This window comes from Amblyomma americanum, chromosome 1 (genome assembly GCF_052857255.1).
Source record: "Amblyomma americanum isolate KBUSLIRL-KWMA chromosome 1, ASM5285725v1, whole genome shotgun sequence".
Lineage (NCBI taxonomy): Eukaryota > Metazoa > Arthropoda > Arachnida > Ixodida > Ixodidae > Amblyomma > Amblyomma americanum.
Window position 1 is genome coordinate 219150868 of NC_135497.1, and position 18049 is coordinate 219168916.

At 42.4% G+C, this 18049-nt stretch overlaps 1 protein-coding gene across 6 annotated transcripts in view; it reads right to left on the reverse strand.

The window, feature by feature from the left end:
* Nucleotides 1-1662: 1662 nt before the first annotated feature.
* The window catches only part of LOC144114638 (uncharacterized), a 57222-nt gene continuing 40835 nt past the window's right edge, over nt 1663-18049 (reverse strand). For all 6 annotated transcript variants that reach the window (XM_077648499.1, XM_077648500.1, XM_077648497.1 and 3 more), the window contains exons 13-18: nt 16486-16596; nt 14157-14221; nt 13993-14064; nt 8342-8444; nt 7797-7863; nt 1663-2949 (exon numbers count right to left, since the gene is read on the reverse strand). In XM_077648499.1, coding sequence (XP_077504625.1) covers nt 2822-2949; nt 7797-7863; nt 8342-8444; nt 13993-14064; nt 14157-14221; nt 16486-16596 — 546 coding nt within the window. In that variant the 3' untranslated portion in view covers nt 1663-2821. The remainder of the gene's footprint in view (nt 2950-7796; nt 7864-8341; nt 8445-13992; nt 14065-14156; nt 14222-16485; nt 16597-18049) is intronic.

Below are 18049 nucleotides of genomic sequence, written 5' to 3' on the forward strand. Positions count from 1 at the left end.
CCGAGTGGAACTTGGTCACGTGACCAACCACGGCGCCGTGCTGCCAGCAGCTGCTCCGCACCACGGTGAAGGTTCGAAATGCTGCCGTAATGTAGCTTTCCCTACAAAAATGCACTGTGACAACTATACATTTCAATAAATCCTCATCGAGTCTGTGTCGCTACCTCCAAACACATTCCGGGAAACATCTAACCACCAGCCAGATGACCCGAAGAGGTATCTGGTTTGTGCAGATAGACACATAGGGGTCCGCAAGCGCAACCATGAAACAATGACACAAAACTTGATGCAAAGGCATCAACAGCTCCTAATGCTATCGCATTACCAACACAATGCAATTCGGTGTCCCTGTGAACTTTTTATCCAACAGTGTGATAAATTATTTTTATGGAAACAAATGATTACACTACTAATTTCCCATTGACCAACATCATGAACTAAAAAAAATTCCCCTATACTTTCTTCAGTTTCAGTGACTGTTGTCTTTCTTCATGTATGCAGAATGACAGTGCTGCAGGCAGCGCAACATCATGACACCTGTGCTTCTTATCGGCTATCACAGGACACTGTGTATACAACACACCAATACCGTTTCCATTTCGCTCCAGCAAAATATATCAGATTTTTTAAAACTTTGGCTCATGTTACTTAGGTCAGATTCATGGCAGACAACAGCGTAGTAAACATGAACTGAAGGGGAGAAATGGGACGGGAAAAGTGCTTGTCCCATCCCGTTTCTTTCCTTCAGTATGCGTTCTACCATGCTGTTCGTTCACCATGAATCTGCATCAATTCTCCCAACTTTCTTCCGTTTACTGGCACACACTCATATGCCTCCCCCTATTAAACCCCCCGGGCAAAGAAGGGCAAGTGCAAAAATGAGCTGCGAGCTCCTTACAGATGAAGCAAGCCTGGCTCAATTGAAATGCCGCCAATGTTAACCAAGTCATCCATTGATTCTGTTTATTCAATGCTTCCTGCATTGTCAACCCATGTCAGACCATCTGCTTTCCAATAGCAGCAGCTCGAACACCTTGTTGACCGGCCATTCGCAATGCAGCATGCTCCGGTGAGCATCTTATTGCTTCACTTGGGCTGCGGCACCACACGGCACAGACCGAAGGTGCCTGCCGTATCATCCACTTTCTAATGGGACCAGCACGGTGACCTTGCTCACCAGTTATCCACGATGTGGTGTGCTTCAGCTGGAGCCCCGCATTAAGTTACATGTTTGACGGGACGCATGTTGCTTCCCATGGTCTCCGTGGCACAACCCTACAACACCCTGCGTAACAAGCCCAAGGTGGAACAAGTAGGAAAGCTAGTGAGCTGGACAGGGCTGGAGAGAGGGAAGGAAAGGGCTTGATTCGTCACTTTTAGCTGATATGATTGATAACACAGGAGGCGTTGGTTTGATGCTTCAGCCATGACAAAATGCTCTCTCACATCTACACTGTGCATTTCCAGGTTGCAGGCTACGTGGAAAGTTGCCTCCTAACCCAGAAAGATCTGGCAGGAGGCGAGGTCCCAGCAATTGACAAAGTCCTGTTAGTACCTAGTAGATCGCAGCAGCAGTTCATAAGGTTTGTACTATTTCAAAATACTCCAATGTGTTTCCCGATTATCCAGGTGCCAAAAACAAATTGAGATTCAACCACACCATAGAGGGTTATACACTGACCTCCCATCTTTATTACAAAATTACATCATGCCTTTGATAAAAGTTGAAGTAAACCGAAGAAAGTCACAAAAGAATGAGCTTAAAAATGACACTGGAGTTGCTGCCAGTAGCTGCAAGAGTAGACAGGCCTGCGCTAAAATATAGTGCCCCAGGCAATGAATAGCAACAAAAATTGAACAATCAAGTGACTTATTCATCTTCAAGCCGAAAGTAATACAAGTGATTTCACAAGCCGCAAGTTCAGCAAGACACTTGTAATCGCTATGGCGCGCCCAATTTGAGTGGGCAAGTGTCAGACATTCTGAGCCTAGTCGTCTACTATGGATGGCTATGCCTTTACTGTGAATATGCACGTAAACATGCAATGCCATTTTCTCTTGTCACTGTAATGTCAACTGTTCACACAGTGTCCGCAACAATATGGCGACCACAATTTACTATGCTGTCAGGAAAATGCAACACATGCATAAGTCATCTCAGCGGAAGAAATCCAGTATGGAATCTCAAGCATTCATGGATGTCTCCTAATATGTCCAACCTGGAAAAATTTTTTACTAGTGCTGTTTCTATGCATTAACAGGCACAGCAGTTTGCCATCTGCAACTATAAGCTTTCCCAATGCTAGCACTTCCAACGTAGGGTGAGCAGGAGAGCTGAGAACTCTGAAATAACTAAATAACTGGCTGTTGCATCATATCAATTCCAGTGCAACAATGCTTTACTACCTAAACTGTGTACAAGGCGTGGATGAATCAAGTCGAATTGACAGAGCAATTATAAATTTGCCACCCGACATCTTGTCAATGATTATATGGTTGCATTTGCTGCGGACATATTAAAAAGACTCGTTTAGACAACAGCACCCAGCAATGCACACAGAAGAAGCCAGCACACTATGCAAAAGCACATATCAATTCTGACAATTTCGTGCAGCTGGAGAGCATTTTCCACTGTATTCAGAGCGATATGCCTAGGGTAATAATAATACAATAATAATAATATGTGAGCTGCTCATCAAATTCAGATGCAACTATTCATCTTGTTTCTTCGAAAGGCAAGACACATGCATGGTATGTTGCCTGAAACGTTCCAATTACACAGAAAATAAAACAGTTACGTTAGCTACTGCAAGCCAGCCCATTACAGCTCCCTGCCTTGATTCTTTCTTGTTTCTTCTATGTACTTGTCAACTTGCTTTTCCAGGTGTGTCAGTGCACCAGGATTGTCGAGTACAACCTTGTGAAATGCTCGAACATCAAATTTTACACCTGAAACAAATAGAAAAATTGTACACGAGCAGTCAAGGTGTAAAATTATAAATTCACAGTTTGCCTACATAAAGTTACAAGCACGTAAGATACTGAATTATTTTTTAATATCAACATACCAGGAGAATAATACCAGCTTGTGAAAACGCAGTGCAGCAAATGTTCACAAACCACTAAAAATGGCAAGTTGTAATGTGGAAAGCAGGTTAGCAACTTGGGGCCCAGAGAAACTTGGCACATGTAGGAGTGGGTTTTACAGTGTAAAATGACCACCTGCACAAATATCTAAACCTTCAGAGAATCAGTAAAGTCTATGTTGATATTATTACCATATACAGCCACATAAAAGTCGATCCCACAACTTGCTGCCCTTGCTAGCCAAAAAAAAAAAACAGACAACACCAAATAAGTCAACCCCCATTTCACTACAGCCCCAGCTGGCCAAGAAAGGATGCACGACTTCAGCATGACCTCCAGTATGGAGGTCTTCACTATGTCTTGCCTGCTCTCCTTCCCTTCACTAACATCCCCGCAGTGCTTTGGCAACTTGCTTACTGCGGGATGCTCACATTGCAACATTTGCACAGGTTAGGACAGCTCAAAAGCAATGGAGGTGTAACAATGCAATTGCAAGACCAACAGTTTGAAGCTAATGAAGATATAAGATGATAAAACAGCGCATCTTCCAAACTTATCTCTTCTGCCATCCCCATTCATTAGCTTGACAAGTGGCAAACTGAAATGCCAATGGTCCGGTGGTTTCAGATTCCAGTGTGATGCATGTTCTGGAAGTTAGTATCCAGAAGTTTGCTCTCAAGCAAACACCAAAGTGAACACCAGTGCGAGCTGGGTAAGTGGCTATGATAATGTGCAGCACAAAATATCGTAGGCGATATGCATGCAAATTAATAAGTTTTTTCTACACATGGAGATCTGTGCTTTCTGGTGAAACTATGGCCCTTAGTTCGAATTAATGACACTTGAGTTTATGAGACTTCGCTATACCGAATCATGGCTGTACAAGACATGGCAGCACCTGTCACTTGGTTGAAACTGTCGAGAATGGATCAGCTTCGATTCTGCATGCATATTTTTTTTTTTAAAGGTTGCCTAATAAGTGGCAATGTACAGTATTAAATGACACTTTTCAATTAACATAAATGCTAAGCAAGTAGTAAAGCATGCCAACAGCCTGTGACCTAGGGTGAAATGTGTGTCCCGAGTTGTTTACTCTGTTGCCTGAAGCAGTGGATTAGCATAGGTACTGTACTGCATAGAGTTTGAATAGGATGGAAAAAGGCCACCAGCTCAGATGGTGTTCTAAACTTAGCTGTGTGAAAATGTATGAAAGGTGCAAGCTGCTTCCATGAATCCAAGTGTACCCCTGGTAACGGTTCCCTGAAAGCTTTAGTAAGGTACAGTATACACTTGTTACACAGGTGAGTTCATGACAGTGTCGCATTATCTGGCAAAGGCTAGCTTTGCTGCTTGGCCGTACATAATGATGAAGATATGTGGAACTTACGAACAACCTCTAACCTTAAAATCTCCAAAGCTGTGAAGAAGCTAGAGCTCTTGAAAAATACTTATTCATGAAGACATTCTAGAAAAAACAGCGCACACAGGACAGGGACCAAGAAAAGAACCGACGAGCTGCTCGTGTCGTCGGTTCTTTTCTTGGTCCCTGTCCTGTGTGCGCTGTTTTTTCTAGAATGACTACCTACCAACTCGCCCAGTCTTCCACATTGGCTTATTCATGAAAGTTATAAGCTACACCCAGGCTTTCATAGGTCTTGTATAGGAAAGCTCTGGATTATGACCACCTCAGTAGATGAAAATTTTTGCAATATGCTTCCACTGAAATGTGGCCCCTAAAGCCACATAACAAATCTGTGAACTTAAATGTGCTTAGATGCACAAATGCAGTCAGACACTGAACCACCATAGCAGGTATTCATAGGTGCCACTCTGCCTTGTAAAAATGTGAGAAACAGCAAGGAAAATAACCCTGTCTTATACAGTATTCTGATTATGACAAGAAATCAAAACACACTAGCCATGACATAACAAAGCCTCATAGCTGTTAACAATTAGCTATTATATTTGTTATTCTTTCTTGCACACTACATGCCAGAATGTCAGGCATTTCATTTCATGTGAAAAATAAATAAAAACCGACCAAAAAAGGTGTAGTCAAGATGACAAAGCCGTTTCGACTTCCACACGGAAGCCTTGTTCACTGAAGGAAAAAATTTCAAACACAAAGCTTAAGTAGGTATGTTGTACTCAGTGTTGGCAGTAACATGCATTACAAGTAATGGCGTTACCCGTGACGCATTCTTTTTTCCGGTAACTTAGTAATGGACTCGTTACCATTTGGGAAGTGTAACGGGTAACATACTTACGTTAACATTTTTCGATAACATGAGGTGTCACGTTACTAGTAACTTTTTGTTCCAGTTGTCCCCCACTCCGCCCCCTTTATTTAGAAAAAAAAAAGTGCAGAGCACCCAAATTGATGTTGCAAATAAACAAACAGGTGCTCTCGACGACCTCTGTTCAGCTCGCATGCATGCCAGAAAACACCTGCTCTTGACAATGCACCCAACTAAAAAAAGACAGAATAGCCATAAAGCCCGAAACACGCGCATGAACACGCATTCACACACTTGCTTTCACCTACCTCCCCTTCCCGAACCACTCACACACACAACTCTCTACAGAATGGAAGCATGTGAGCATTTTTGAACTTGACATTTTTCAGAATTACTGTAAATTTGTTGAGAGTTCAGCGATGTTTTATTTGTGAAGTTAGAATTGATGATGAAGTGTCATTTTGTGTTTAATGTCACATTCAGAAAATGGCTTCACCATGTGCCAGATTTAGAATCCATCACATGTAACTCTAAAGGCAACTTTAGGCCACTACAACATTGCTAAGCTCCTGCACATTTGTGCAAAGTATTCTCATTAAATCAAGATTTCACATAAAATCGTAGTTTGGGCTAGAAGTTTTATGTGAAATATGAGCTTTATGAAATTGTTATCGTGAGTTCTTAAGGCGAAGACGCACTAATTAAAATTTATGGCCATGAAGTAACGGCAAAGTAATGTGCGGTACTTTTTTTCGGTAACTGGTAACACGTTACCTTTTTTTTGTAGATAACGTAGGGCGGTAACGCGTTCCTTTTTATTTAGCGTAGCGAGTAACATATTTAGTTACTTTTTTTCGGTACAACACTGGTTGTACTAATCGCTGCAGGCATCTAGCGTATGTGGGCGGTAGATTGCCAATGTTACTGTTTAGCGTGTGATCTGTTGTCTGGATAATTAAGACTCTTCCTTGAGTATCCAGTCCTTGATAATCCAGTCCTTAATTATCCAGACAACAGATCACATGCTAAACCATAACATCGGCATCTACTGCCCACGCATGCTAGATACCTGTGGCAATTAGTACAGCGCAATTAAGCTTTGTGCCTCAAATTTTTTTCTTCATTGAACAAGGCTTCCGTGTGGAAGTCGAAACATCTCTGTCATCTTGACTACACCCTTTTTGGCCGGCACTTCTTTATTTATTTTTTACATGTATTCATCCGACAAGATGAGATTTCGTCAAACTTTAGATTTAAGCACTTCATTTCAGTCTCCAGTTTTCACAGCAGGGCAGTGCTTAAAATAAGGAAAGGGGGGGGGGGATCAGTACTGACAAGGGGTCTAGACCCCCTAACTAGAAGGTAGAGGTCCCTCTAGAAGGTCCCTCTCCCTCGGTTCTCGAATTACTAGAGACCCCCCTTCGATGAAGCCAGGCTTTAAGCACTGCAGCAAGGTCCATGTTCCAACTTCGTTCCCTCAAGAGACTTGAGAAAAGCTCCTCAATTAGCTGAACCAGGTGAAGCGGTTGTGGTACTCAGTTGCAATAAATATTGCCAGCTGCTTTCTCGCTCTCCCTCTTTATGTCCCTCTCCCTCGGTTCTCGAATTACTAGAGACCCCCCTTCGATGAAGCCAGGCTTTAAGCACTGCAGCAAGGTCCATGCTCCAACTTCGTTCCCTCAAGAGACTTGAGAAAAGCTCCCCAATTAGCTGAACCAGTTGAAGCGGTTATGGTACTCAGTTGCAATGAAAATTGCAGGGGTGCAGTCACATAGTCTGGCCCGAGTGTATGGAAAGCCTGAACATCACTGCAGTTGTGTAAACTGCTTTTTCAAACTAAAAGCACAACACACAACAACTAAAGACATGTCCTCATAACATCACTTCCACAGTAAAATATGCCTGGAGACATATTTCTATTCATCACCAAAAAAGTATGAATTTTGTGGCAGCTGCTTTTCAGCATAGCTGCTAGGCAATTGCTGCAATGTCAAAAGCTGGCTTGACGTCGCAAGGGATTGTTTCTGAACTGGCACACATCACAGATTGTCGATTACTGCAGTCCCATCTACAGTGTTGGAAGTCACACACCAAGAAATAGAGTCGCTGAATCAAGTGCATTTTCGCAGAAAGTCACATGTCGCTACCTTGACACCTAGCCCAACAACACTTTGCATTCCGAGTGTGTACTACAACCGCTTCTGTGCTGCTTCAGCCAATCAAATAGCACTTGGAGGAATTGAACTTAGAATATCAGCTCAGATCATGATGAACTAGTGTAACTGCCATGCAGAACTTTACTGGGCAAAGACAAAAACCTTGGCTCCTGAGAGTCCTAGTGCAACACAGGTGGCACAGTGCTCCTGGCAGTGCCAACGGCACCAAATATGACAGCCATTTATTACTGTATCTAAAGCTCTTCCACTATCAACTGAAGAACCACCCATAGGAAAGCTATGAAAACTTGCTCACCTAGAATGTCCTCAGCTTTCTTGCGCAACTGTTTTATTTTCAGTTCACCAACCTTGTAAGCACATGCCTGTAGGAAGAAACAGTTTAGACATAAGACATGCGAATGCTATTAAGAGCAGAAATATCAGTTTCTGGATGCCATTAACTCACAATTTTGTTAGTAAGTTACCAAGAAAGTGTGAAAAAACATAAACACTAAAATAAAACTTCTGCCGCTTTTCCTCTTTGCAGCACTAAGGCTTACTAAGTGCTCTGCACAGTCAAACAGAAAGTGCATAACCACTGAGAAGGCTTTTAATACTTCCCAAACCAGGTGGCTAGAAGTAAGCACAATCATGACAATAGATTAGCAGCAGTATATAAAAACCCAGATAAGTAAGCAGCTTTCATGTATGCCCACTGTTACTAATAACCCAAATTTAGCAAAGACATGAAAAGGCGGCATGCAAAATCTGCTAACGTGCTGTTAGCCTCCCTTTACACCCAAGGTACTGTGGCAAGGAATTAACTTAGGCATGAAAGATTCTAGAACTATCTGTACTTGCCTGTCCAGGCCAGGTTATGTAGCGGTCAATCTCACTTTCCACTTCACCTAGACTAGATGAAGTGTGCTCAAGTAAATACTGCACTGCCTTTTCCCTGGACCAACTGAAAATTAAACAAGAAAAAAAAAGCAAAATGGGAAACTAGAGCACTTAATAGTGAGAGGTGGTGCACTAGCCCATCATCTGCTACCCCATAGCAGCACGCTGGTCTCAAAGCAACACAAAATTAGCTTCATCAGCCGCAAGTCAAGCATCAGTAGGTTCATTATCTTCAGAACTAACTGTACAGACCACTCAAAATTTCTTCTGAAAGAAGCTACTTTGGAATAATAAACCAGACTGCGTACACTTTACTTGGTGTACGCAGGAGTGAAGTCCACATTACCATGACGCAAGTGTGCTCTGGTAGTGCAGAAGATGATGCACTGCAGCACTGCTTCTAACTATTTCTCCTACAACTGTTCTTTTTTTTTCCCCTCTGCTTGGACCGAAGTTGTAAGGTCTGCAGTATTGTATAAATAAAAGTAAAAATAGAAAGTAGGCCCCCATGAACAGGAATTTTAAGTTCAAGGGCTCATTTCTCTCTTTTTTTTTAAGCAAGCAATATTTTAGAGCCAGGTAAACATTAGGTGAAGTAAAGAGCACTAACCTCTGTACGAAAAACAGCGCAAAAAAACACAGGACTAAGAAAGAAAGACATACAGACTCGAGCGCTGACTAACAACAGATTGTATTTAGTGTGAGAGCGAAATAAATACACGAAAAAAATGACTGATGTGCAGGCACAGAAAAGGAAAAAAACAACAACGTCAAGGCAAGGGCACCAAGCTCGTCAGTTTGAGTTAAGATAGTTCAGCTCGTGGCGTGATAATGAAAAAGAAGGTTTGCTGCCACATGAAGATCTCTTGCGCGCGATGACAAGGGCTTCATAGATTTCCCCCGCGCGTTGCTCGGAGTAGCGCCCGAGAATTTTGCACTGTTCAAAAGGGGGGACACAGTTCTCACAGGATTTAAAGTGTACGACCAGGTTGCTTTTGGGAACAATGTCCTCTAAGGATGAGGCGTGCTCCCTGAGGCGATCATTTATACAGCGCCCCATCTGACCAACATACGAGGCTCTGCAAGAAAAGGGCACCTCATAAACTACCTGGGTACAGCAATCAACAAAATTCTTCTCATGCCTTTTGCCGCATACCCTTCCGGGTCCAGAAGAGTTTACCTTTTTGCATAGATGCTGCAGATTGCGTGGGTCACTAAACATCACATGTACTCCCACTCTGCATGCAACGTGTTTAAGTTTGTGTGAGAACTGGTGAACGTACGGGATGACTGCGACTTTCTGTCTATTGCTTTGCTCAAATTTTTTGTGGTTCGTAGGATTTCGGCAGCCTTTCAATAACCCTTCAGCAAAACTGTACAGTTTAGGAAATCTGTTAGTCAGCGCTCGAGTCTGTCTGTCTTTCTTAGTCCTGTGTTTTTTGCGCTGTTTTTCCTACAGAATGTCTCACCAACTTGCCAAACAATACACCTTGAAGCGTTAACTTTTAACCACAGACAATAGGGAATACGTTCGTGTAGCATATACCCAGTGTTACAAGAAAGAAGTAATTTTCAAAAATATGGCTTTAGCAGCATGGTATTGCCAGGGTTGGAGGATGCCAGAAAACCGGTGAATCATCTTAACTAATAAGATAGTTAACTGCCAATAATTACCTTTTGTAACTATTAAAGTTAGGCATCTAGTTGAAAATGAAAATTGGTTTTTGGGGAAAGGAAATGGCGCAGTATCTGTCTCACACCTCAGAGGACACCTGAACCCCACCATAAGGGAAGGGATAAAGGAGGGTCTGAGAGAAGAAAGGAAGAAAGAGGTGCCACGGTGGAGGGCTCCAGAATAATTTCGACCCCCTGAGGCCCTTTAACGTGCACTGACATCACACAGCACATGGCGCCTTTGCGTTTCGCCTCCATCGAAACTGGAACGCTGACGCAGCCGCTGCGGTCAGGTTCGAACCCAGGTACTCCGGCTCAGTAGCCGAGCGCCCTAACCACCGAGCCACCGCAGAGGGTAAAGTTGAAATTAGAGATTTGTAGCCGGCCATTAGTGACCGCCATATCAGTTTTTGGAATTCCGAAAACGCGATTACCCTTGCCGCTGTGGCTCGATAAAATTTGGCTGCATCGTGCTTGAATACATGCGCTTTCAACCCCCCCAGTGCACATAGACCCTTTAGTGCACGAAACTAGCCGAAAAAGCTAAATTTTGTCGAGCCACAACAGCGAGGGTAATTGCGTTTTCGAAATTCCAAAAACAGATATGGTGGTTACTAACAGCTGGCTATAAATCTCTAATTGAAACTATATGCCTAACTCTAATAGTTAAAAAGTTAATTATCTAAAACTAGTTAACCATCTTACTAGTTAAGATTCACCGGTTTTCAGGCGTCCTTCAACCCTGGCAATACCACGCTGCAAAAGCCAAATTTTTGCCTCAAAAATCATATTTTTGAAAAGAACTTAGCCTTTCATCTAACACCCGATATAAACGCATATAAGGGCTGTACACGTTTCCAGATTTCAGAGCCAATTTTTTGGATGCGGCCCATGTACGCAAGGTGCAAAGAGATTTTTTTTTTTCAAGTAAAAACAACACACCAATCAGGAAATGAGTGGCATTTATTCTACGCTCAACCGTCATCACTCGAGCTGGTGCTGTGCTCTGATCCATGCTGCTTTTGGTTGTACCATCGTCAAAAGCACCTCTCGTTCATGCTGAATGTCCTGCCCACAGCACACTTACCATGCTCGAGCGCAAACTCAATAACTTTCAATTTAAAGCCAGCTATGCAGCTATTAAGGTACTTGCCCATTATGCTAAAATCAAAATGCTCGACGGCAGTTCATAAAAAAAAAGAAATTCAGAGAGCACTTAAGAATCCTTACGTGCTGTGAAAGCGAGAGCATCAGTGTGTCATCATGAGCCTTCGACCTCGATGCACGTTGCATTGCATACCGAGCAACGAAACAAAGACGTGCCTCCGAACGCTGATTCCACAAATGCTGAATCCACAAAGGTCCGAGTGAAACACTCGTGCAATCAGTTCAAATACCTGTCATGAGCTAGCCTCCAACCTGACTAAGAAATGCATGCTATACGGGACAATAAACCATATGACACCACCCACTACAGTGTAGGACGAATGGTTGCTTCACAATTTTAATATGAAAAATAGTTTTTGAGGAAAGGAAATGGCACAGTAACTTTCTCACATCTCGATGGACACCTCAACCATGCCTGAACAGAAGAGGTAAAGTCTGAGAAGGCTTACAATTGGAGGTGCAGATGTCGTTGGTTAGAATCCCTGTCGCAAGCTAGCCTCCAACTTGACTAATGTAAGCCATATGCAAAGAGAAATTGTACGACACCACACAGAATGCTGTACAACAAAACGGCTGCTCACAATTTTGGTACGAATGTAGTCGGGAAAACTGGCGCCACATTGAGGTCAGCCAGTGGGGGTTATATAAGACGAATCAAGTATATGACTCTCTGAAATTGCGGCGCTTGGCTTGCTATGTGCATCCTACGGCCGCTTGATGATGTCACCCTATTTTACTTGCCAGCACTCGGATTTTCTGTACCATCTGCGAGTACACATACACACACACTAACACACTAACATACACATGCTGCCACCATCTCTCGTAATGAGGCTAAAAAGGCTTTCGTCTTAAAAAGCAAACAGCACATGAAAGCCCCAACGCACGTGCGGTTGACAGCCACAAAAAGCTGGGGCTAGTGGTACTGATGCCGATGTGGATAGCAGGAGTTCTCTATTGATGATAATGATGATGATGACCGCAGCCTCGTGCGCCATCCATGAGTGGCACTTGGAAGCTCGTGCACACGCATTCCGAAGGCTATTTCCACGTGGATCGTGGAACAGTTAGATGCGGCCCTTACAAGGATACTTTTTTCTTTTTTAGATATTTTTATGGAAAAACAGGGTGCAGCGCTTACATGCATTTATATGGCATATGTCTTAAGGTGCACATAAATGTTGGCCCCCAATTCACCTGATTGACTATGCAATCAAAAGGATAAAGCCTAATCCAAAGCCCCTCCTAGATTTGACAGCTGCAAGCATTTTCCCTGTGGTTTCCTTAATCGGACCAGCAGATAAATACTACCAGCTCCACCATCCTCCTATGGGACAGTGGGCGTCAATGTTAGCACTCTGGACTCTATGCCATGTGTAGCTAGCCTGCATATGTGACTGGGTGTACTGAGGCCACATCTAATAAACATTACATAGCAAGTGGCCATTAGAAATTCATAAGCTGGCTAGTCATGAAAAATTACTGTTTACAACTCAATAATTGACACATATGCCCCAATGTTGTTAATCAAGAATAAAATATATTTTTCATTCATTGTTTTCTACAGCAAAAGCACAAGGACAAGAAAAGGTGGGGACAAAACAGGTGCTGTCTTTCAACTGAAAGCATACTGAAAAAACAGGACAATTCTGCCTAGAAAACAACACAGAAACACCAAGCAAGCAGGAATAAATTGTAACAACCAACAGCAAGCACAGACTAGCATTTTGAGAAAGACAATGTTGACCAGTCAACCTTCTTGAGATGATGTGATACTAAGTGCAAGTATAGAATGATGACAACTTTTATGCACTTTTCAGGTGCAGACATGGGGTGTTCCGAACTTTCATGTATGCATATTTTATCTTCTGAACTAAGCCAGCAGTGGCGCTAACAATAAAATCTGACAAAGAATTCAGAACCACATCAATATTGCACTTTTCTTTTAAAAAATGCAGCATAGCTCATGCTTTGCCTGGGCAAAACTTCTGCAGGTATACATGCGCGAACTTATATTATGGATGCAACATGCACACATGGATGCACAAAGTCAGGCTAGAGTCGACACCTACTCAAAGGTCACCTTGCACATGCTTAACAAATAAATGTGTGACCTCTTTTCTTGAATATTGCCACATGCACACCAGGATGTGAAAAGTCAGGATGCAGCCAACACCCATTTTTAAAGGTCACTGTACCCTTGCTTATTGAGTGATCACATAACTTCTTGTCTTAGGCATGGACACATGGACATGAAAAGTAAGGATGGATTCAACACTAGCTCAAAGGCTTTGTACCCGCTTATTGAGCAATCACACGACTTTTCTTTGCAGACATGAACATGCATACACTGATGTGAAAAGTTGGGATAGAGGTGTACAATGTATACCTGCATTAACACCATGAATGTGATGAATTACCAAGCTTTTCCATGGTTTTTTAAAAAAATATTTATGCCCTATAAAGCGGCATGCTCCGAATTATATAGAAAGGCATTATCTGTGCAAATGTCACTGAAAAAAACTGGTGAAGTGTTTTCTAAAAACTTGAATTTTTTATTAATTATTGAGCAGTGCCTGGTTTCTCACCTTTTCTAAATGTCCAAACTGCCCTCACCTCAGGAAAAAATTTTTTTCGGAAAATATATTTCAGGCTTACATTACGCAGATTAGGATAAGTTACCATGAATTTTTTTGAACAAATTGGAGATGGTCGAGTGCAACGTCTGGGACGTTTGGCATGGAATGACCCCAAAGTCTGGAAGTACTCACCCAAGTGCATGCATTCCTGTGTCAACCACAAGACGACATGCACGAAGCATTTCCTGGGTCAGATGTCCAAACCTTTGAGAAAGTAAGCAAAGAATCGGCCATTAGCGACACACTGTAATAGTGAGAGCGCAGGTCATGAGATCTAAAGGTATAATACTACTCACTTTTCATGGAGAGTCTTGTAGACACCTAGCTCATAGCCAAGGTATTCACTGTAAAGGCCCCAGCCCTGCAAGCCACAATTTTTTATTCTTCAAACTGAAAGAAATTCTAGATATAAAAAGGTAGAATGCATAGTTGGAACCAAATTTTCAAACAGAATGGCCTTAATGTAGTAGTGCTATTCAAGGCAGTGCTTTGGTAAGTGAAGGAACTATTTACTTGTAGTTATTCAGTCAAATAACTTAGACCATTTAACTAAATTGAGACAAATGAGTACAAGCAGTGGTAGACAAGAACGTAAATTTTTTATGTAGCAGCACATACAACAGTAAAAATGTGCTCTGAAGCAAGCCTCTTCAGCCGTTCTTCTCAGTAAATATGACCCAATAACATTTATGGTTCCAGAGATCAGGGGTGAACCAAATGCCTGCCTTGGATCAACCCCAAGAGCAGGTAAAACATTATCTTAAAGCAGGCTAGGAGCAGCACAACCAATAGCTAGGAGAAATGCGGCCACTGCTCGAGACCGTTAACAACCATTGAGGTGTAATTGCAATGCACATGACAAACAATGGATCTAGCAAGCCAACTCTTGAATACTGGCAAAACATTTTAGTAGCTATGAACTTTTTACACTTATGTATATGCTCTCTGTGAAGACAACTGACCAGCTTCCACAACCTCACAGGTGGCTCTTCATTAGATATTGCTGACAGTACAACAGCAGGCTTTGAATTGGCTTAGATTCTGGCGTGCAACAGTGCAACAGCAAAGACTTTTGTCCACTATATTTTAAACGTATAATGTTTCTTGGGAAGCCTGCTTGCAGTTATGCCAAAGTATGAGATGCCACATTTTAGCTAGATGAGCAATGCCACTTTCCAGTGAGCAGTGCTGATAATCATCGGAAGTGTCCTTGTTGAGGCAAGTTTGCAAAACAATGGCAAGTGGCAGTGCAGCCACAGAATAAAAATTCTTTCAATAGTAATTTGGAAGGCCTTTTGTGAAAACTTTCCATGGTTGCAACCAACCAAACTGTAAGTGACTGATGTAAATGTTGAGCTACTTCATGCTCTAAGTGCTCTGCAATTCAGTTTGTATGCCAACAACTCCAGTGCCTTCTAGCGAGTCCACTGAAAATTGGCTGCGACCCATTGCTCCAGGAGCGAAGGCCAGTGAAATGAATGCTCACTGAAGCATAAAAAAAGTAACAGCTCACGTGACACTTTAAGCACTGCAGTAAGTGCGCATGCCCAAAATTGATTATGCCATGGAAATGCAAAATACTTACGGAACCGGGCGCCCTGCAAAGCAGGTGGAAAGTTCTAAATATACATATATAGATGTACAAATTCTCATCATCATCACACATTGGGTGAAACTTTTCAGTACTGCAGAACACTGAAGAATACTTCTGCATCATTGTCATTAGTGCAAATAGTGGACCCAGGCTTTTTTTCTGCTGCACTCCTAAATTGGCCACTGGACCATTATTATGTCAACTATTCCACTATAATGTCCATTCAGCATGGGAGAAGAGTGACCCACAGATGTTGCATGCTATTTAAAGGCTCCCAGTGCACTTTTGGACTTCTTATGCCATCAGATACACAGTCTAAGTAGTCAACTTTCAGTTCTGAACTATCCAGTTTATTTGCCACAAGACAGTGAATACTGTGGCAAGTCCAAATGGCATGGTGCGCAACTTTTCTTAGCACAGGAGACTCCTTCCAAGACAAATTATTCTGCCAAGTCCTTCCGTAAAATGGGCGGGTTTCACAATACTTTTTTTCTGTACCTTGAGCTGTCTTTTGTATGCTAGTAGTAATGCAGCAATGAGTCTGAAGATAATCAGATATTAATTTGAATCAGATAATATTTCTCATTTTTGGGTCCCATTTTTTGGGTCCCATCTTTTGGGCCCCATCTTTTGGGCCCCATCTTTTGGGCCCCATCTTTTGGGTCCCATCTTTTGGGCCCCATCTTTTGGGTCCCATCTTTTGGGTCCCATCTTTTGGGTCTCATCTTTTGGGTCTCATCTTTTGGGCCCCATCTTTTGGGTCCCATCTTTTAGGTCCCATCGTTAATGTGCTTTTCAGGATAATACAGTTTTATCACTGCAATTTTTCAAAAACAAACCAATGAGGTTCTACTTTGATATTACTATTATTAAGAGAGGTTCTAGTTTACAAAGGCAGAAAGGTCAGCCTGAGAAGCTATGTTAAATATTGCATGTGCATTTTGCTTACAATAAAGCATGCTCGAGTAAGCCAAGCACACTTTAAGCAAGAGAGTCTAATCAGGAAGGTGGGACTAGAATTTGCAACCTACCTCAACATATGCAGTGTGGAGGGGAAAGTGGACAGGTCCATCATTGTAGCGCCTATCTTCAATATTACTCCGAAAGGGTGGCATGCCAGGCAGCTCCATAGCATAAGAACCCTACAGATTTGTACAAACCACATAATTAAAGTCATCAGAACAGAGAAAGTAGTACAACCAGTAAAGCACACACAGGCAACACTGTGCTGTTGCAGCAAGATGCAACAGAAATGCTCATGCAGCCACTGCATTCCTCCCTTTTGCAGCGAATGATGAGTTCGACTGCGTATATATTCAGCCTTAGAAAGATAGTTGGACACTACTTACGTTACACGGGTATAAGTGGAATTCAGTTTGCACGTACTGATCTCTGTCACTCTTTTTACATCGGTTTTGTTAATGTGTGAGAATCCCTTGGAATATGATAATTAGCTATAAAATGTGGCGCAGGGCCCCTCCACATTTCACTGATTTACTAACCTTACTTCACACACTGGCATATAGCACAAGCTACGAAACAGCCATCACAATAGCAGATGGAAGAGACAGATGCAAGCTGCACACACAAAACAGGGAGTTGACTTAATGCAGAGCATCTTTGTGACAAGACAAAGTCGCTAAGAATGGTTACATACACTCTGTGCAGTCACCGCTGGCATAACTGCCACCTACATGCAGTGCCATCCCTCCTCCTCTGTTCAATAACAGCTGATGTCATTTTGAATGCAATACCCAGCAGGTAAAGTTGGTCCCTTCAAAGAGGTCAGTAAGAGCTTTTATATGTGCAGAAATGAGTGCCTGAAGCTGAAATCGGCTATAATCAAGATCATTGTTTTTCTTACGTGCACATTCCTCATCTGCACAGCCCACACATTAATACAGCACAGTTTAAAAAGAAGAAACGTAACACCTTTATTACAAATTTGTAGGCACGTGCAAACAGTGGTTTTTTTGGTTCAAAGCGAATTTGAATCAAATAGTAACTTTCTTCAAATAATTTTGAAGCGAATATTTCGAGTACTTCTAGCATGTAAAATAAGTTGATTGGCATAATAGGCATTTTAAAAATCATGTATTTTTCTAACACGCAAGGCCATTACCTGAAAAAAAAAAAAACATAAAATGCACTGAACTTCATTGCACTCATTGAAGCGTGTCGACGTCCTGCAAAAGGGGCCATCGAAAATTGGGGAGCTGGCCTACATGCGCAGCAGAGACATTTGGGGGGCGTGAGACCTATTATGAGACCCCTGAGGGCTGAGGCTCTTCCGGTCAAAATGCAGCGCAAAGATGGCATATGGTTTTAAAACATTTATTTCAATGTGATGCTATTGCAACATGTTCAAAATATTATTGAGCAGTAGCTTTCAGTAGTATCGTCAGGAAATCTGCATGGCCATAAACCTGCACTTTAAACGATGGGACAAACCAAAAAGAGTAACTGGATAGGGGAAACTTGGCACCTAAATAAATGACTGGGGGGAAGGAATCACCCCCACCCCCCAACCTGTGCGCATGCCTATGCCTGCTAAGAGTACGCACTGCGCGCCCAGCACTGCCCCACGTCAGGCGC